Source organism: Chelmon rostratus, chromosome 24 (genome assembly GCF_017976325.1).
Source record: "Chelmon rostratus isolate fCheRos1 chromosome 24, fCheRos1.pri, whole genome shotgun sequence".
Lineage (NCBI taxonomy): Eukaryota > Metazoa > Chordata > Actinopteri > Chaetodontiformes > Chaetodontidae > Chelmon > Chelmon rostratus.
In genome coordinates, this window is record NC_055681.1 from 3,619,258 (window position 1) to 3,638,911 (window position 19,654).

A 19,654-nucleotide genomic window follows, 5' to 3' on the forward strand; every position below is an offset into this window, starting at 1 on the left:
TGTTTCTAAAACCTCCAGAGATACTGTGAGGGCTTAAAGAAAAGAAGCAAAAGAACATTTTCCTGACTTTACTGCAAAAATATCATCAGAACAGTTTGGTGATGTTGAAAACTGACATTTTATCAAAACATGTACAAAATACAAATGCATAGAAATCAAAAGATAACATCAAAGATAACAACAGACAAAAGTTTAGTTTTTCCTTTACAAAACCCTCATTTGCCCAAATCTGGCTCTGGTTAAAGGAGTGTTGAACAATATTAAAAACATCAGCAGAACACATCTGGAATCAATATTTTATGTACATTGCTTTGGTAAATCTTAGAACTCAGACAGTCTCTTGTAAATTCGTGTTTGTCGCTATTTGGTTTAGTTAAAAAAAGAAAGAGCAGCAGGAAAACTTTCAATATTTTAATTAAAAAAGAAAAAAAGAGAATCTTTTTGATCTTCCTGGGACAGACATGTGTGGGACTGAAAGATGGATCTTATACAGTCTGCCGGTTTCACTCCCTTCACAAATGTCACCATATCTGTCCTCACCCTGTCACTGCAGGCCTGTGGGTGATCCTCTGGCACAAACAGCTGGCACTGGTTAAAACAGCTGACGCTTTGCTGTCCCAGATGATACTTTTGGGGAGTTCTTGCTTTGTTTTGACCCAGTAGACACCCGCAGCCTCACCTGCTCGCTCTCTTGCTGCATTAAAGGGGTTTTGGTCCTGCAGATGAAAACTTTCATTAGTCCAAATTAACAAGACAAAAACATGTGCCAGTGAAAGTGAATAAAGCGTCTCACTCATGAGTGTGTTCCATCAGTTTTTGTGGTGTCCTGATGTCCTCAGAGTCCCTGCGCGACACACTGAAGGATTGAACAAGTGTGGAGCAAATATTCATCAATTATTGATTTATGGTCTGTCAAAAATATCTCAATCAATCATTAGAAAATTAACTGCGAGCCGCCGCTATTACAACAGGACAGATGTTGAGTTAAAGGTAAAAATGACCTTTTCTTTTGTTGTTGTAGAAGCAGGACTGAGATGATGACTGCAACACAACAGACACTGAAGACCACGAACACACACACAATGATCCAAGTGACACCTGTGAGAAGAGAGGAAAATTATTGCCATGGACCCAGAATCCTCATTAAAACCTGATATGGACGACTCAACATTGGAAACACTGACTTGAGACCACCTGAAGGTTCACTTACTGGAATCGTCATCAGGCTCAGATTCCTCAAACAAACCTGGAAAACACAAACAAAACACATGAGTTATAAAGTGACCATGAATGTATAAATCTGTGGCTTTGGAAGTGTCTCTCACCATCAGCAGACGACCGTTTGACCTCAGGCAACGTCACAGACGTCTCTATCTGAGGACCAGAGAGCACTCGCACTGCACATCCAACCTGTGTGCTGCTGTCATTTGAGGCCGACAGCACAGCTGCAGCGGTGACAGTGACTGTGCCGTTGCTGTTGGTGACGCTGACGGAGCTGTAGCCTGAGAGGTGGAGGTCTTTCTGCAGGACTCTTAATATCACTGTGGGAGCAGGTCGACCTGTGGCCGAGCAGGACACAAGTGCCTCTTCACTAGAGTTTGACTGTCTCACATGTAGAATGGGTTCATGCAGCTCTGCCAGGAAGAAAGATTGAAAATATCACATTAACTAAATGATATTTTATTCTATATTAACTTGAACTGCAATTACATTTACATGTGGCCCATAGTGAGTCACTTTGATGCATTTGACACATCCAAAATGGCGCCGCAGATGGCGGCCTCGGTGCCTGAACCCCCTGCAATTTGCCTACTGGGCAAACAGGTTGGTGGATGACGCAGTCAACATGGGACTGAGCTACATCCTGCAGCATGGACACATGCAAGGATCCTGGATGTGGACTTCAGCTTGCCATTCAGCACCATCATTCCAGAAATCCTCCACTCAAAACTCACCCAGCTCTCCACCTGTCAGTGGATAACAAACTTCCTGACAGGCAGGAAGCTGGGCAAAATCGCATCCAGCACCCGGACCATCAGCACTGGAGCTCCCGGGGGATGTGTGCTCTCAGTAGACCTGTCTAAAGTGGTCTTCAAACACAGCCTCAATCCCCAAGAAGGCACTCCCTGTGTCAGCTGCTGATTCAGTTCGACACAGGAATAATCCGGACCAAAACACCTCCAGACGGAGGAAATGCGCAGGAAGCATCAGTGTAGGCTCCTCACATCCTGGACACAAGCTGCTCCAACTTCTGCCCTCTGGGAGGCGCTACAGATCACAGAACGCCAAAACAAACAGACACAAAAACAGTGTCTTCCCACAAGCCGTCACCCCGATGAACAGTTCCTCGGACACCAAGCATCCACTGACTGGCTGTTATCATCCATTAATGCAGTTTTTAACATGTTCTTTCATCATCCACTGTCAACATTAATACATGCACATTGTATATTCTATGTGTATATTATATATACACACTGTATATATTATTTATTGCTGCATCATTCTTTGTATATATTGTTTGATTTACATTTCTGCACTACTTGACTTATTGTTCAGTCTCTCTTTTGTTTTTTTGTGTCTTTTTTGTCCTCCTTTTTCCTCTGCAAGTACATTGAGTGCAAACCAGAGTCAAATTCCTTGTATGTGCACACAAACATGGTCAACAAAGCCGTTTCTGATTCTGAGCCATAAAATGAAGAATAAACACAACATGCAATTTAACATATTTAACTCTGATCACACCAAGTGGACAAGTGAACATGTTTTGCATGAAGCTGCAGATGAATCAAGTTAGTGATCAGCTGGAATATTTCAAAGTATTCTGGAAAAGTCTCTCATCCTGCGCTCAGGTTCTTACCATAGAGGTGGAGGCAGGTTGTACCTTTGAGGGCACCTTCAGGGTAGGTGTTGAACAAGCAGTGATAGCAGCCTTCATCCAGCTCTGTCACCTTCCTGATCACGATGGAGCTGTTCTGCAGTCCAGCAGCTTCAAACTCCACTTTATCTCTAAAGTCAGGATTCACTCGCTGACCAAAGTACTTGTTGAAAGTACAAAGATTCTTCTCCCCGCTTGGTAAACGTTTCTGCCATGTGACCTGAAGAACATCTTTAGATTGAGTCAGCTGACAGCTGAACTGAGCTTCTTTTCCTTCAGCTGCCATCACAGTCCGCTGTGTCTGGATCAGAGCTGTCAGACCTGCAGGAAAAGACAGTTTCAGAGGTTAACCTTCAGCTGACTCTGTGTGTGTGTGTGTGTGTGCTTTTATAGCTGCATGAAAAACTTTAAGCACCCCTGGTCAAATTTTCTGTTACTTTGTACAGTTAAGCGACTTGAAGATGGACTGACGTCCAAAAAGGCATAAAGTTAAAGATGACACATCCTCATCAGCATTTTAAACAACATTAGTGTTTTATTTTTGTTTGGTAAAATTTTAGAGTGAAAAAAGAAAAAGAGCACCATGCAAAGGTTTGAGCTCTGCAATAGATTTGAGCTCTCAGATAACTTTTGTTACCAAGATGTCAGACCTTAGTTTGCTTCAGCCAGCTTGTTCAGTCATTGTTTGTAAAGGACAGGTGATACAAATTTCAAAGCTGGAAATAATGTGACTCCTCAAAGCTTGTCCCGTGTTTGACTGCAAAAGGCCTTCATGAAGACTCAGCAGACTCTGAAGGTGCTGCTCTGTTCTACTGTGCAGCCACACCTACACAAATATGACCTTCATACAAGAGTCATCAGAAATTCAAATCAAAATTATAACTTGTTTTTTTAGCATTTTCCACCAGGTGGCGCCATTTACCATGTTTGGCATAGAGAGAATGAGGGAAACTTGCTGCGTTTCCTGTTGCTCTCTAATGAAACCGACAAAGCCAACGTTTGCAAATGAAGCTGAAGGTTTTGCAGAGACCCTCAGTCTTCTACTCACTTTGTTGTTCGCAGTAACAGAGATTATGAAATCCTTTGCATGCCACTGCATATACAATCTGATCATCTTTCAAGTGAACTGCTTATGCATGATTTATTCTTTTCTAGTTCAAGAATGAAAAATCTGATAAACGTGAAGGCAAAACGTCTGGTTTTCTTCCTCAGTGTCCTGACATGTGACAGCTGAAAGAAGTCAGCGACGGAATCTTATTTGTTTCAGTCACACAGCTGTGCTTTCAGTTCAAGACAAATAAATTACACAGGTGAATATACAGTTAATGTATCATCTGTGTCTCACCTTCATGAAAGAGTCCAAAAGCACAAATTAAATGTATAAACTCACGAGATGTCATCTTCGCTGCACATTCACCTGCCACAATTCAAAAGTGAGCGCCTCAATGCACGTCATGTACACTTCCGGGTGAGTTCATCATGTCATATCAAGATGTTCACCAACAGTGTCGCGACCAGTCCCAATAAATAAATATGACTGTAGTTTTCATGTGACAACAAAAAGCTGTTAATTAATCAGCAACTGTTCATTAGTTGTTGAAAACGCGATCGAGGCAGCGCGTGACGCCTGTTGTCCCCTCCGCCACAGTAATGGTATATCCCGACCAATCAGGATTGACTTTACATTTAAGTGATCGTTATCCAGCCTCTTAAAGGGATAGTTCGGCATTTTACACATTAATCTGTATGGCATCAACATCTACAGTCTCGTGCTCTCACACTGACTTCGCCCCCAAAGTGTCCTCTGAGCCGAGATCTGGCCACTTGTGGTCAGTGCGAAAGTAGTTCCGGTAGGTTTCCTGGGGCCAGAGAAGGCACACGTTTTTCCTCTCAAAACAGCACTCATTCGAATCAGTGATTTATTTGCATAACAAAAGACGTCAACCACAAAACGTCACACCTCGTAATCGTTTGGGTCTAACTTTATCCCAATTGCGATCAATGCGCGCTGTCAGTGCTAACCGTTGTGTGCGAGCCAACTGATCTCTCGTCAGTGTACGATGGTGTTTACAGAGTGCAGACGACGCAACGCAAACGAGCTAGTTTTAGAGCTAGGAGAAGGAGAGAGAGAAGAAGTCCACCGGCTATTCTTTATTTGGAAAAACGAGATAGAGACATGGTGCGCACTTGTGCATATCCAGGCTGTACCAACAAAGATGAGAGTGGGTCTCCTCAAACATTCCACCGATTCCCTTCGACGAATGTAGCTTTGAGGAGACTTTGGCTACTTTTCTCTGGGCTTGAACGTGGAGCTCACCCAACTACCGAAGATGAGAAAGCTTCGCGTGTGCAGTGACCACTTCAGCGAGGACGACTTCCAGAAGGACAGACAAAGAGACGTATTTTGAAGAGCACTGCTGTACCTGCACCCCAGGTAAACAAAATTGTACCACATATTTTCTATAGCATCCGTGTATAGTCTTCTGGTGATGCACCGCGGGCTATGCGAGTGCAAGCACTGAGATATATTCTATCTCAGTGAGTGAAACATATTCATCTATCGGTGTCATGTCACCAATGATGTTTCACATACATAATATGTTGGCTACACTGTTATTACAATGGTCAGAAACTAATTACTACGTGGAATGTGCATGGTTTCTATGCGTGTACGAGAAGTCCATGACGGCGTTGGCTAGCATAATGAAGATAAAGCTACCCTTGTCAGATTCTAGACTGGAGAAATAACGGCAGCACCCAGCATATGTTTGAGCTAAAAATTCCACAGATTTTATTTTCAGATTGTCACATTTTAAAATTTGGTAGGCTACTAGAAGAATTTCTGACATTGGGACAAATGATGCACCCTGCCCGTGTAATTTGGAAATCCGTCCAAAAAAATGACATGAGAACTCGAAGCAGGCACTTTCTGAAATCAGACTGTAGTCTAGCTGCTAGACATTGCCTGCTAACAGATAATGTTTCTTGATTACTTATCTGAGTAAAAAGTAGACCAAGACCATTTTGAAAACTCTATATAACTGTTTTTTTTCCCCAGGAAATGTAAAAAATGTTATACAAATGAATTACATCTTAGTTTGCCTTTCTATTTTAGAGATACCTATTTGTAAGCTCATAAATGAGAATTCGCACAGCATCACAGGACACACATTACCATATTGAGTTTCATATATAATGATCATACACCATCCTATCTTGTGTGTCCCCCCCCCCCATTTCCTTTTTCCTAGGACAAGAGAGATATGTCTTCCATTCACGGCAGTCAAATCAGTGGGTTGCAAGAAGACTGTATGAGCCAACAACACAGGAGTTCCCGAAAGATTTGGTGGAGAAGGTCATCCAACAACGGCTTGACACCAATGTGAAGCTCGGAGACCCAGCTTTCCACATACATCCTCCAGTCATCATACCAGCCAACATTGCCCCAACACCAAAGCCAAACAAGGCTGAATTGGTTTCAGCACACAAATCACGCTTTCATGAGACACCTGCCACTGAGAAAGATGACTGAGACTGTATATACATATATTGTCATAGAAGTGTGTTTATTTACATTGTTTATTTACATTTGTGTCTTTACATTTGTTTTGTATTTTTAGGAAATTGCACGTCAAAAAGAAATTCACAGTAAAGCTTTTGATTTTTAAAATTCTAAAACAATTGCAGTGCATCATTTGACTCTTTGAAACCAGCATATTGTCCACTTGGTGATGGATATGTTCTTCTTATTAGCGCCACCACGCAGGAGGGAAGAACTCTTCTGTTGCCAGGACCAAGCGTCTGTCCTTTCAGAGCCCATTCCATTATGATGCGATAGGCGACCAGCCTGTACTGTCTGAAATGCAAACAGAAAATAAGTTTATGCACATTAGATATATGAAGTGTGTCAACATTGAGTAAACTGCATAGTTATTATGGTTGTATATAAACACATTTTGTTTAATTGACAACACAGCAGTTTGTCAGGAAGGTATCTTTATTTATGCACCAGCATTTCAGGCTACTGTGAAATAGGTATCCTTATGTGTTTTTATACATCTCAGAGAAAATGTCCTTTATGAGTACACTTTGGGCCACGGCGACATAACCCTTAGAGCTCTCTTGACATAATATGCATAAGGTAGGCCTTGCTTTATGATTGAAGGGCATTCATGAGTAGGCTGATATTGAGACACAGTGATGCTCAGAAGTAAATTTTGCTTCAAGTATGATGATGAAATGAACATAAATTACTTTAGGGATGCACTACATTATGTATTTATATTCATAAGTGCCACCCATGACATGGTATGTATAAAACTATAATTAGATTCATTCAATGTTGGATGTGATGACTGTAGGTCGCACTAGCCTACTGCATGGCTCAGACTAATACAATATAACGCCATAGAAGCAAGCAGCTTTGTAAAAAGTAGAAGTTATCTTACTATTTTATTGACAACACCCATACTATCACGTTGTTACAACTACAATACCAAGCTGCTGGTGTTGTAATAACATTTGTAAGAGTACTTCTACTTACATACATACAACTCGGTGTAGGCTACAATTGAGCACTTGTAGGCCTACTGTAGGGTATAAGGCAATAGCATCAAAATAACAGCATGTAGACAAAAACTCACTCTGCAGACAACTGGCCATCGGGTCCAGCAGGTTTGGGGCGCTTTTTCCAGTTTATTTTCGGGATGTGGAAAAAAGTCTCGAGGACACCAGCATTCAGGATTGCAGGCAAGTCGTTGTTATTGGCGATGCAGACAGCTGCTGATGCGCCAGCCTCCTCGTCAATGGAAAGGTCCTGCATGCGAGGCATTACGAGGTCCCATTCATGGCAACAGTAGCACTCAACCTCGGTCTGCATAACTGCATAACTGCACTTGTTGCACGTACACCACCTTGTATCAGTCACTCGAGGTCTCGCAGCTGCGGCCCCGATTTCACGTTCCACATCTCTGCTCGCCATCTCTCTCTCTCTCTCTGCCCGTTCTACCTCCATCTGATAGAGTTCTGCATCCGTATATTCGGGTTCATACAGATATCCTTCTGGTTGTGTGCTGAAATCATATTCTTCGTCGCTGCTGTAGTCAGACATGGTGTAACTAGCTTTCCAAACGCTAAACTGTGAATGAAACACCTGGCTTAGCTACCTGTCACGTATAGTGGCGCCTGCGCGCATTGATCGCAATTGGGATAAAGTTAGACCCAAACGATTACGAGGTGTGACGTTTTGTGGTTGACGTCTTTTGTTATGCAAATAAATCACTGATTCGAATGAGTGCTGTTTTGAGAGGAAAAACGTGTGCCTTCTCTGGCCCCAGGAAACCTACCGGAACTACTTTCGCACTGACCACAAGTGGCCAGATCTCGGCTCAGAGGACACTTTGGGGGCGAAGTCAGTGTGAGAGCACGAGACTGTAGATGTTGATGCCATACAGATTAATGTGTAAAATGCCGAACTATCCCTTTAAGACACTGAGTGAGGCTTTTTCACATGAGAAAATATAATTTTGGTGAAATAAATCTTTCAACAAAAGGAAAATTATAATACATTAATAAAACTTAATATTTATACCTGACAGGTGACACACACTGACGTGTTAGAATATTACTACATGGATTGATATTCCTGGATTTACAGATTCTCTCTACAACTAGTACCATTATTACTGATATTGATGGTCGACCAGAGAAAACACAAACACTTGGGAAGGTGGTTCCGACATGAAGCTACAGCCAACCTGTGTTTGACTTCAGCTGCTTTCCCTCGATCGCAACAGCTCATCCGTAAATCTGGATAAACAGAGACCTCCAGTGGCCATGTGCTGCAATCACAGCTATAAATCTGCAGCGCACGTTCACTGCAAGGCTGCGAATACATTCAGTTATTATCACAGGCAATCCGCAGGTTTGAAGCTCTCTGTCGGAAGTGAATAAATCACCACAGTGCCTGGTCTCAGGCTGATATCTGGCTCTAAAACCTTCAATTACATTGTGAGGCTTTAAAGAAAATACACAAAACATTTTCCTGATTTCACCTCCAGAAATGGAGATCTGAAAACTGACATTTTATTAAAATGCATGTACAAAATACAAATACATATCAAAGGCAGGTACATTCCACATGGAGCTCATAAAGTGTTTCCCTGACATAAAAAATAAAGGTTACACATAAAAGTTTTAGTATTTTCAGGCTTTTCTCCAGAAAACTCTCATTTTGTTCAATCTGGCTCCAACATTTACCACAGCAACATACATACTTCATCTGCCCTCAATTGCATCCTTAGTCCAAAATTGACCAACGACTCTTTGACCAAAATAGTTGCTGTAGGCAGAGTGAGAACTTAAAACAGCTGATGCTTTGCTGTCCCAGATGATGCTGTTGACGAGTCCACTTTTTCTGTTGTCCCAGTAGACATGACGTCCTCAGAGTCCCTGTGTGACAAGACAAGTCAGTGCTGAACAAACATTTATCAATTATTGATTTATGGTCTGTCAAAAATATCTCAATCAATCATTAGAATATTAACTGTGAGCTGCAACTATTAAAACAGGACAGATGTTGAGTTAAAGGTAAAAATGACCTTTTCTTTTGTTGTTGTAGAAGCAGGACTGAGATGATGACTGCAACACAACAGACACTGAAGACCACGAACACACACACAATGATCCAAGTGACACCTGTGAGAAGAGAGGAAAATTACTGCCATGGACCCAGAATCTGCATTAAAACCTGATATGGACGACTCAACATTAGAAACACTGACTTGAGACCACCTGAAGGTTCACTTACTGGAATCATCGTCATCAGGCTCAGATACCTCAAACAAACCTGGAAAACTCAAACAAAACACATGAGTTATAAAGTGACCATGAATGTATAAATCTGTGGCTTTGGAAGTGTCTCTCACCATCAGCAGACGACCGTTTGACCTCAGGAAACATCACAGACGTCTCTATCTGAGGACCAGAGAGCACTCGCACTGCACATCCAACCAATCCAGAAACTCTGGACGCTGCAAAGATCACCACACAGGTGAGAGATACTGGCTCTCCAAGAAGAACTGGACAGTCAGGCCTTCACATCAAGAGGTCAGCCTCAGTTTGTACACTGACTTCAGTGTCAGACAGCAGGCTGACAGCCTTCAGTCTGAGCTTGACAAGGAGATCGAGCAGAAGAATCTCCTCCAGAAACACCGTGAGGAGATGCAGGTGGTGTATACTCTCAGCAACTAAAAACCGTTTGTCCGATAAAAACACCTCCAACTCACCTGCTGACAGATGATAGTCCGCAGCAAAGAGATGCTCCCTGTGCTACGGGTAACATGAAACTGGAGCACAGCAATCCATAGCTGACTGATTTAACGACGAGTGAACTGTGTTGAGCTCCTGCTGCCGCATTTCAACCCCACACCTCTGAGGAAGAGCCTCCACGCTTCCTCTGCGACTCTGAGGGAAGCAGGACCCCCAGTGGCCAAGCTGTGCACCTGCAGCTCTAAGTCTGCAGCAAAGGAAGGTTTGTTGAGCTTGATAAGAAGTCAGAAAATCACCACAGTGAGATCTGTTTCTAAAACCTCCAGAGACACTGTGAGGGCTTAAAGAAAAGAAGCAAAAGAACTTGTTCCTGACTTTACTGCAAAAATATCATCAGAACAGTTTGGTGATGTTGAAAACTGACATTTTATCAAAACATGTACAAAATACAAATGCATAGTGCCTGTGAATATTCTCATTCATCCAGGTCATTGTAAGCTTTAGGGCATTCAATCGTTCGCAACTGGACCTCGTCAGTTTGTCTTAGAAGACGTTTCGCTTCTCATCCGAGCAGGCTTCATCAGTTCGTACGCAACCAGACTAGATAGGACAGCTCTAGTCCAATGCAATGGTGTTAGGTTCAAGTATTTATCCCCTGAGTGAGACCAACCCACAAAAAACAAGAATGGTATCACTCTATTGTGAGGCAAACGATCCCCCCATTAAGGCAGGGTGGGGTGCAACCCTTTGGTGTCAACGACAGACGTTAGCCTCGTTAGTGTCCCATTGTTGTTATTGGGAGGCTCCTGGAGCTATGTGTGAATGGCTTTGTTGTTTGTTTTCAGAGGCTAAATCTTTGAATCTCTTAGGGAGAGATGAAAGGACAGCATTGTATGTGGGAGACAGGTGGTGTCTTAGACCTCCCCCTCTGTTCAGAGATGGTTTTTCAACCTTGACATAGATGGCTTCCCTTACTCCTCTTTCAAACCATCTGTCTTCTCTGTCCAGAATATGCACATTTTTATCCTCAAAGGAGTGTGCTTCCTCCTTGAGATGCAGGTAAACAGCTGAGTCCAGCCCTGAAGAGTTAGCCCTTCTGTGTTGTGCCATGCGTCTGCTCAGTGGCTGTTTGGTTTCCCCAATATACAAGTCTGTGCATTCCTCACTGCACTGGACTGCATACACCAGATTGTTCTTCTGAGTGTGAGGTGTCCGGTCTTTGGGGTGTACCAGCCTTTGTCTGAGAGTGTTCCCAGGTTTGAAATGTACCGGGATGTTGTGTTTGTTGAAAATAAGCCTGAGCTTCTCTGATACACCAGACACATATGGAATGACGATGTTATGTCGTCTGTCCTTCTTTTCTTCCTCTGTCACCCTGTTCTTTCTGGAAGCAGCTGAACTTTTGACAAAGGCCCAGCTGGGATAACCACATGTTTTGAGGGCCCCCCTCAGGTGTTTGTGTTCCTTGTCCCTTGCCTGTTGGCTGGTTGGAACATTATCAGCTCTGTGTTGTAGAGTTCTGATAACACCTAGTTTGTGTTCCAGTGGGTGATGTGAGTCAAAAAGGAGGTACTGGTCTGTGTGAGTAGGTTTTCTGTAAACCCCAATATGGAGGGGCCTGTTCTCTCCAATGTGGACATCACAGTCCAAAAAAGGCAAACTCATGTCCTTGACATCCTCTCGAGTGAATTTGATGTTCTTGTCCACTGAGTTAATGTGCTCGGTGAAGGCTTGCACTTCTTGGCTTTGGAGTTTTACCCAAGTGTCATCCACATATCTGTACCAATGACTTGGTGTTGTTCCCTTGAAAGAGTTCAGAGCCGTTCTTTCCATGTTCTCCATGTAAAGATTAGCCACAATGGGGGATACTGGTGAGCCCATCGCACATCCATGTTTTTGCCAGTAAAACCTTCCCCTAAATTGAAAATAGGTGTTTTTTTAGGCAGAGTTCCAGTAACTGGCATATTTGTTCTGGGATAAGGGTAGTTCTGCAGTTGTTACAAAGTGTTGTCTTGTAACAACTGCTGTCTCACTGTTTCCACAGCATCCTGAGTTGGAATGCATGTGAACAAAGATGTGACATCGAAGGAAACCATTGTTTCGGATGGGTCTAGTTTCAAGTCCCGGACCTTGTTTGCAAAGTCCATCGAGTTCTGGATGTGGTGTGGCGTTTTGCCAACCAGTGGTGCTAAGATGTTGGCCACAAACTGAGCAATGTTGTATGTCACAGAGTTGATGCTGCTGACAATAGGTCTGAGAGGCGCTCCTTCTTTGCAAATGCATAGAAATCAAAAGATAACATCAAAGATAACAACAGACAAAAGTTTAGGGTTTTTTTTTATCTGGAATCAATATTTTATGTACATTGCTTTGGTAAATCTTTGAACTCAGACAGTCTCTTGTAAATTTGTCGCTATTTGGTTTAGTTAAAAAAAAAGAAAGAGCAGCAGGAAAATTTTCAATATTTTAACTAAAAAAGAAAAAAGAGAATCTTTTGGATTTTCCTGGGACAGACATGTTCTCTGTGCGTGACTGAAAGATGGATCTTATACAGTCTGCCGGTGTCACTCCCTTCACAAATGTCACCATATCTGTCCTCACCCTGTCACTGCAGGCCTGTGGGTGATCCTCTGGCACAAACAGCTGGCACTGGTTAAAACAGCTGACACTTTGCTGTCCCAGATGATACTTCTGGGGAGTTCTTGCTTTGTTTTGACCCAGTAGACACCCGCAGCCTCACCTGCTCGCTCTCTTGCTGCATTAAAGGGGCTTTGGTCCTGCAGATGAAAACTTTCATTAGTCCAAATTAACAAGACAAAAACATGTGCCAGTGAAAGTGAATAAAGCTTCTCACTCATGAGTGTGTTCCATCAGTTTTTGTGGTGTCCTGATGTCCTCAGAGTCCCTGCGCGACACACTGAAGGATTGAGTGCAGAGCAAATATTCATCAATTATTGATTCATGGTCTGTCAAAAATATCTCAATCAATCATTAGAAAATTAACTGCGAGCCGCCGCTATTACAACAGGACAGATGTTGAGTTAAAGGTAAAAATGACCTTTTCTTTTGTTGTTGTAGAAGCAGGACTGAGATGATGACTGCAACACAACAGACACTGAAGACCACGAACACACACACAATGATCCAAGTGACACCTGTGAGAAGAGAGGAAAATTACTGCCATGGACCCAGAATCCTCATTAAAACCTGATATGGACGACTCAACATTGGAAACACTGACTTGAGACCACCTGAAGGTTCACTTACTGGAATCATCGTCATCAGGCTCAGATTCCTCAAACAAACCTGGAAAACACAAACAAAAGACATGAGTTATAAAGTGACCATGAATGTATAAATCTGTGGCTTTGGAAGTGTCTCTCACCATCAGCAGACGACCGTTTGACCTCAGGAAACATCACAGACGTCTCTATCTGAGGACCAGAGAGCACTCGCACTGCACATCCAACCTGTGTGCTGCTGTCATTTGAGGCCGACAGCACAGCTGTAGTGGTGACAGTGACTGTACCGTTGCTGTTGGTGACGCTGACGGAGCTGTAGCCTGAGAGGTGGCGGTCTTTCTGCAGGACTCTTAATGTCACAGTGGGAGCAGGTCGACCTGTGGCCGAGCAGGACACAAGTGCCTCTTCACTAGAGTTTGACTGTCTCACATGTAGAATGGGTTCATGCAGCTCTGCCAGGAAGAAAGATTGAAAATATCACATGAATTAAATTATACTTTATTCTATATGAACTTGAACTGTAATGACATTTACATGTGGCCCATAGTGAGCAAATGTTGGTCATTTTGATGCATTTTGAGCCATAAAATGAAGAATAAACACAACATGCAACATTTAACATATTTAACACTGATTACACCAAGTGGACAAGTGAACATGTTTTGCATGAAGCTGCAGATGAATCATGTCAAACAGGTTCAAGTGATCAGCTGGAATATTTCAAAGTATTCTGGAAAAGTCTCTCATCCTGCGCTCAGGTTCTTACCATAGAGGTGGAGGCAGGTTGTACCTGTGAGGGCACCTTCACGGTAGGTGTTGAACAAGCAGTGATAGCAGCCTTCATCCAGCTCCGTCACCTTCCTGATCACTATGGAGCTGTTCTGCAGTCCAGCAGCTTTAAAGTCCACTTTATCTCTAAAGTCAGGATTCACTCGCTGACCAAAGTACTTGTTGAAAGTGCAAAGAATCTTTACCCCATCAGGTAAAAGTTTCTGCCATGTGACCTGAAGAACATCTTTAGATTGAGTCAGCCGACAGCTGAACTGAGCTTCTTTTCCTTCAGCTGCCATCACAGTCCGCTGTGTCTGGATCAGAGCTGTCAGACCTGCAGGAAAAGATAGTTTCAGAGGTTAACCTTCAGCTGACTGTGTGTATGTGTGTGTGTGTGTGTGTGCTGCTGGCCAGATAGAAGCACAGTGGAAATATCACTTTGAAAAACTTAAGGCTACCCTGGTCAAAAATGAATTTAAGTGACTTGAAGATGGACTGACATCCAAAGGGCATAAAGTTAAAGATGACACATCCTCATCAAGATTCTAAACAACATCAGTGTTTTATTGTTGTTTGGTAAAATTTTAGAGTGAAAAAAGAAAAAGAGCACCATGCAAAGGTTTGAGCTCTGCAAGAGATTTGAGCTCTTTGATGCCCAAAAAGCAGGAGAATGCTTTAAGAACATATCAAAGCCTTTTCATGCAGCTGTTTCCTCACTTCATCATGTAATTAAGAAATGTCAGCTAACAGGAACAGCGGAGGTCAAGCTTAGGTCTGGAAGACCAAGAAACATTTCAGAGAGAACTGCTCGGAGGGTCGTTAGAAAGACAACCAAACCCGTGTTTGACTGCAAAAGACCTTCATGAAGACTCAGCAGACTCTGAAGGTGCTGCTCTGTTCTACTGTGCAGCCACACCTGCACAAATATGACCTTCATACAAGAGTCATCAGAAATTCAAAATTATAACTTGTTTTTTAGTATTTCCACCAGGTGGCGCCATTTACCATGTTTGGCATAGAGAGAATGAGGGATATTTGCTTCGTTTCCCATTGCTGTATAATGAAACCGAGTTGCAACAGTCAACGGTTGCAAATGAAGCTGAAGGTTTTGCAGAGACCCTCAGTCTTCTACTCACTTTGTTGTTCGCAGTAACAGAGATTATGAAATCCTTTGCATGCCACTGCATATACAATCTGATCATCTTTCAAGTGAACTGCTTATGCATGATTTATTCTTTTCAAGAATGAAAAATCTGGTAAACGTGAAGGCAAAACGTCTGGTTTTCTTCCTCAGTGTCCTGACATGTGACAGCTGAAAGAAGTCAGCGACGGAATCTTATTTGTTTCAGTCACACAGCTGTGCTTTCAGTTCAAGACAAATAAATTACACAGGTGAATATACAGTTAATGTATCATCTGTGTCTCACCTTCATGAAAGAGTCCAAATGCACAGATTAAATGTATAAACTCACGAGATGTCATCTTCGCTGCACATTCACCTGCCACAATTCAAAAGTGAGCGCCTCAATGCACGTCATGTACACTTCCGGGTGAGTTCATCATGTCATATCAAGATGTTCACCAACAGTGTCGCGACCAGTCCCAATAAATAAATATGACTGTAGTTTTCATGTGACAACAAAAAGCTGTTAATTAATCAGCAACTGTTCATTAGTTGTTGAAAACGCGATCTAGGCAGCGCGTGACGCCTGTTGTCCCCTCAGGGACTCCAATCAGGATTGACTTTACATTTAAGTGATCGTTATCCAGCCTCTTAAGACACTGAGTGAGGCTTTTTCACATGAGAAAATATAATTTTGGTGAAATAAATCTTTCAACAAAAGGAAAATTATAATACATTAATAAAACTTAATATTTATACCTGACAGGTGACACACACTGACGTGTTAGAATATTACTACATGGATTGATATTCCTGGATTTACAGATTCTCTCTACAACTAGTACCATTATTACTGATATTGATGGTCGACCAGAGAAAACACAAACACTTTGGAAGGTGGTTCCGACATGAAGCTACAGCCAACCTGTGTTTGACTTCAGCTGCTTTCCCTCGATCGCAACAGCTCATCCGTAAATCTGGATAAACAGAGACCTCCAGTGGCCATGTGCTGCAACTACAGCTATAAATCTGCAGCGCACGTTCACTGCAAGGCTGCGAATACATTCAGTTATTATCACAGGCAATCCGCAGGTTTGAAGCTCTCTGTCGGAAGTGAATAAATCACCACAGTGCCTGGTCTCAGGCTGATATCTGGCTCTAAAACCTTCAAGTACATTGTGAGGCTTTAAAGAAAATACACAAAACATTTTCCTGATTTCACCTCCAGAAATGGAGATCTGAAAACTGACATTTTATTAAAATGCATGTACAAAATACAAATACATATCAAAGGCAGCTACATTCCACATGGAGCTCATAAAGTGTTTCCCTGACATAAAAAATAAAGGTTACACATAAAAGTTTTAGTATTTTCAGGCTTTTCTCCAGAAAACTCTCATTTTGTTCAATCTGGCTCCAACATTTACCACAGCAACATACATACTTCATCTGCCCTCAATTGCATCCTTAGTCCAAAATTGACCAACGACTCTTTGACCAAAATAGTTGCTGTAGGCAGAGTGAGAACTTAAAACAGCTGATGCTTTGCTGTCCCAGATGATGCTGTTGACGAGTCCACTTTTTCTGTTGTCCCAGTAGACATGACGTCCTCAGAGTCCCTGTGTGACAAGACAAGTCAGTGCTGAACAAACATTTATCAATTATTGATTTATGGTCTGTCAAAAATATCTCAATCAATCATTAGAATATTAACTGTGAGCTGCAACTATTAAAACAGGACAGATGTTGAGTTAAAGGTAAAAATGACCTTTTCTTTTGTTGTTGTAGAAGCAGGACTGAGATGATGACTGCAACACAACAGACACTGAAGACCACGAACACACACACAATGATCCAAGTGACACCTGTGAGAAGAGAGGAAAATTACTGCCACAGACCCAGAATCCGCATTAAAACCTGATATGGACGTCTCAACATTAGAAACACTGACTTGAGACCACCTGAAGGTTCACTTACTGGAATCATTGTCATCAGGCTCAGATTCCTCAAACAAACCTGGAAAACTCAAACAAAACACATGAGTTATAAAGTGACCATGAATGTATAAATCTGTGGCTTTGGAAGTGTCTCTCACCATCAGCAGACGACCGTTTGACCTCAGGAAACATCACAGACGTCTCTATCTGAGGACCAGAGAGCACTCGCACTGCACATCCAACCAATCCAGAAACTCTGGACGCTGCAAAGATCACCACACAGGTGAGAGATACTGGCTCTCCAAGAAGAACTGGACAGTCAGGCCTTCACATCAAGAGGTCAGCCTCAGTTTGTACACTGACTTCAGTGTCAGACAGCAGGCTGACAGCCTTCAGTCTGAGCTTGAGAAGGAGATTGAGCAGAAGAATCTCCTCCAGAAACACCGTGAGGAGATGCAGGTGGTGTATACTCTCAGCCAGCAGAGGTCCACAGCTGAACTGCAGGAGAAGAAGGAGAAGAACAAGCTTCTCCAAGACGAACTGGAAAGGACCAAGATTCAACACCAGGAGATCAGCCAAAGCTATCAAACTGATCTCATCACCGCCAGACAGCGGGCTGACATCCTTCAGCGTGAGCTTGAGAAGGAGATCAAGTCTCACACTGACACGGTGTCAGAATGCCAGTGTGTGATCGACACCTTGAGGGCTGAGCAGCACGCCGTTCGTCAAAAGACGGCGGAGGAGATGAACGGCTGGCAGCAAAACGTCTTGGAGAAGGAGAGACTGGTCAGGAGAGAACTGGAGGAGCTGAAAACTCTCTCAACCTTGAGCTGTTCATTGAGCTTGAGGCTGAGAGAGAAGAGGGTCGACCTCCCCAGCAAGAAGCCACCACCGCACCCCTGAAAGAGGCTCAAGCTGCTGAAATCGCGGAGGAGAAGCCATCCACCAGCACCAACACACCGTCCCTCGAATCCACAGAGGAGGCTGAAGCCCCTGATGAGGAGCTCTCAGAGACAACGAGGAAGACTTCTATCTGGAAACGAACACGGCACTTTTTGGGTTGAAGGAAACAAAAGAAGTGGAAGAAGGAGGAGACTTCACATCAGAGAGGAGAGGTTCCTTTGAACAACGGGACAGGAACACAACATGAAGAAACAAGGCGGGCGTGGTGGTGCACTGGTTAGCAGCGTCACCTCACTCAATAATCCACATCTGGTTGGTGCCTTTCTGTGTGGAGGTCGTGTGTTCTCCGGGTTCCCCCCACATGTACAAATATGTAATATAGAAAATAGAAAATAGTCTCAGAGGGACACACAATGTATTTAATTTATTGAACAGGACAAAGTGTCTGGAGCTACGCGAGTGGCTATGTGCACACGTTAGTGTCAGCATGCTAACATTATCACAATGTTAAGACTATGTTGATGCTAAGCTAATTTGTTTACCATGTTGACAAGGTTTTCAAGTATCAGATAATTGCAATTGGTCACTTAGAAGCAGGTTTGAAGAAAAAACAGTAATAATAACTGTTAATAATTGTAAATAAGAGGACTAACATGAACGTCGGGTTGGCTCATGTGGCCAGAAAAAAACAACAACCTAAGGAAAATGATTGAAGAGGAACTTCATTAAATTTTCACTTATTTTTTTATTTTATTCAACATCTGACTTTAAAGTAGATGTGGCGGTTGGTATTGTCTGTGCTGTTATTTTGAAGGTCCATTTCCTGTGTTCTGTTTTGTGGGCTGTAACTTTACGTTTTGTTTTCCTGAGGCTCCCTTCCCCCCCGATGCGTCGAGGAGTGTTTGGGCACACCTGAGTTCACTTCAGGAGATTAGGACGCCTATTTAACCTCTGCGGAGTGACTCCTCGACGCCAGAGTATACTTCCGCGTACCGTGGTATCAGTTGGTCTCAGTCTCCTGTGGTATAGTACGTTTTGATAGCTTGCTGAACCTTTTTGATTAATTGTTTGTCTCTTCTCTTTTTGTTCCAGTGCCTCCCTTGCCCACACAGCCCAGCACTCTCTGGACCTCTCTGAGTTCGTGTTTTGTTTGGACCTCACGCTGCCAGCGATTGTTTCAGTTATTGCCTGTTGTTGCAAAATAAACTTTTGTTAACCTTCTCCGTTTCCGCTCCTGGGTCTCTCTCTGCACCCGCCGTCACAGAATACTCTGGCCAAACATGGACCCAGCGGATTCGGACCCCTTTCGAGCGGCGCTCGCCCATCAAGGACTACGTCTCGGCCAGCACGAGGACATGCTGCGGGGAGTAATGGAGGCAGTACAAGGTCTCAGCGTCCAAGTCCGTGACCTCACCGCTTACCTCAGCCGCACGGACACCCGTGGCTCTCCTTCCTCCCCAAGTCCCACACCAGCGCCACCCCCACCGGCAACCGCTGCAGCCCAATCTACCTCTCTGTCTGTCTCTCAGCG

At 43.2% G+C, this 19,654-nt stretch overlaps 2 protein-coding genes and 1 long non-coding RNA gene across 6 annotated transcripts; all 3 read right to left on the reverse strand.

The window, feature by feature from the left end:
- Positions 1-90: 90 nt before the first annotated feature.
- On the reverse strand, positions 91-4,295 carry LOC121627460 (OX-2 membrane glycoprotein-like). Of its 3 annotated transcripts, none has more exons than XM_041966386.1 (7): positions 4,224-4,295; positions 2,861-3,199; positions 1,326-1,634; positions 1,211-1,246; positions 1,002-1,098; positions 794-856; positions 91-694 (listed from the first exon to the last, which is right to left on the reverse strand). In XM_041966386.1, the coding sequence occupies exons 1-7, from the start codon at positions 4,276-4,278 to the stop codon at positions 676-678; spliced, it is 918 nt and encodes a 305-aa protein (XP_041822320.1). In that variant the 5' UTR covers positions 4,279-4,295; the 3' UTR covers positions 91-675. The 3 variants fall into 3 exon arrangements, with proteins under 3 accessions (XP_041822320.1, XP_041822317.1, XP_041822318.1); XM_041966383.1 differs by having other exon boundaries at positions 91-716; XM_041966384.1 differs by having other exon boundaries at positions 91-716; positions 4,269-4,289.
- Positions 4,296-9,025: 4,730 nt separating this feature from the next.
- On the reverse strand, positions 9,026-15,686 carry LOC121627537 (OX-2 membrane glycoprotein-like). 2 transcript variants are annotated; one of them, XM_041966486.1, is made up of 7 exons: positions 15,588-15,686; positions 14,156-14,494; positions 13,533-13,841; positions 13,415-13,453; positions 13,206-13,302; positions 13,002-13,064; positions 12,657-12,924 (listed from the first exon to the last, which is right to left on the reverse strand). In XM_041966486.1, exons 1-7 carry the CDS (start codon positions 15,640-15,642, stop codon positions 12,801-12,803), a joined length of 1,026 nt encoding a protein of 341 aa, XP_041822420.1. In that variant the 5' UTR covers positions 15,643-15,686; the 3' UTR covers positions 12,657-12,800. The 2 variants fall into 2 exon arrangements, with proteins under 2 accessions (XP_041822421.1, XP_041822420.1); XM_041966487.1 differs by lacking the exons at positions 12,657-12,924; positions 13,002-13,064 and adding an exon at positions 9,026-9,328.
- An 814-nt stretch (positions 15,687-16,500) lies between these two features.
- LOC121627538 lies at positions 16,501-18,999 on the reverse strand. Its single transcript, XR_006008044.1, has 3 exons — positions 17,261-18,999; positions 17,052-17,148; positions 16,501-16,902 (listed from the first exon to the last, which is right to left on the reverse strand). It is a non-coding gene; the product is annotated as an uncharacterized LOC121627538 (long non-coding RNA).
- Between the last annotated feature and the right edge of the window lie 655 nt (positions 19,000-19,654).

What these genes read in the sequence shown, in the direction of transcription:
- LOC121627460 (XM_041966383.1), bottom strand. Translation starts at nt 4,278, where the DNA reads ATGACATCTCGTGAGTTTATACATTTAATTTGTGCTTTTGGACTCTTT. An exon ending in AACCTGCCTCCACCTCTATG is followed by an intron (nt 1,635 to 2,860) that starts GTAAGAACCTGA and finishes TCTTCCTGGCAG; the next exon opens with AGCTGCATGAACCCATTCTA. An exon ending in CAAACGGTCGTCTGCTGATG is followed by an intron (nt 1,247 to 1,325) that starts GTGAGAGACACT and finishes TGTGTTTTCCAG; the next exon opens with GTTTGTTTGAGGAATCTGAG.
- LOC121627537 (XM_041966486.1), bottom strand. Translation starts at nt 15,642, where the DNA reads ATGACATCTCGTGAGTTTATACATTTAATCTGTGCATTTGGACTCTTT. An exon ending in AACCTGCCTCCACCTCTATG is followed by an intron (nt 13,842 to 14,155) that starts GTAAGAACCTGA and finishes TCTTCCTGGCAG; the next exon opens with AGCTGCATGAACCCATTCTA. An exon ending in CTGATGGAACACACTCATGA is followed by an intron (nt 12,925 to 13,001) that starts GTGAGAAGCTTT and finishes TTTCATCTGCAG; the next exon opens with GACCAAAGCCCCTTTAATGC.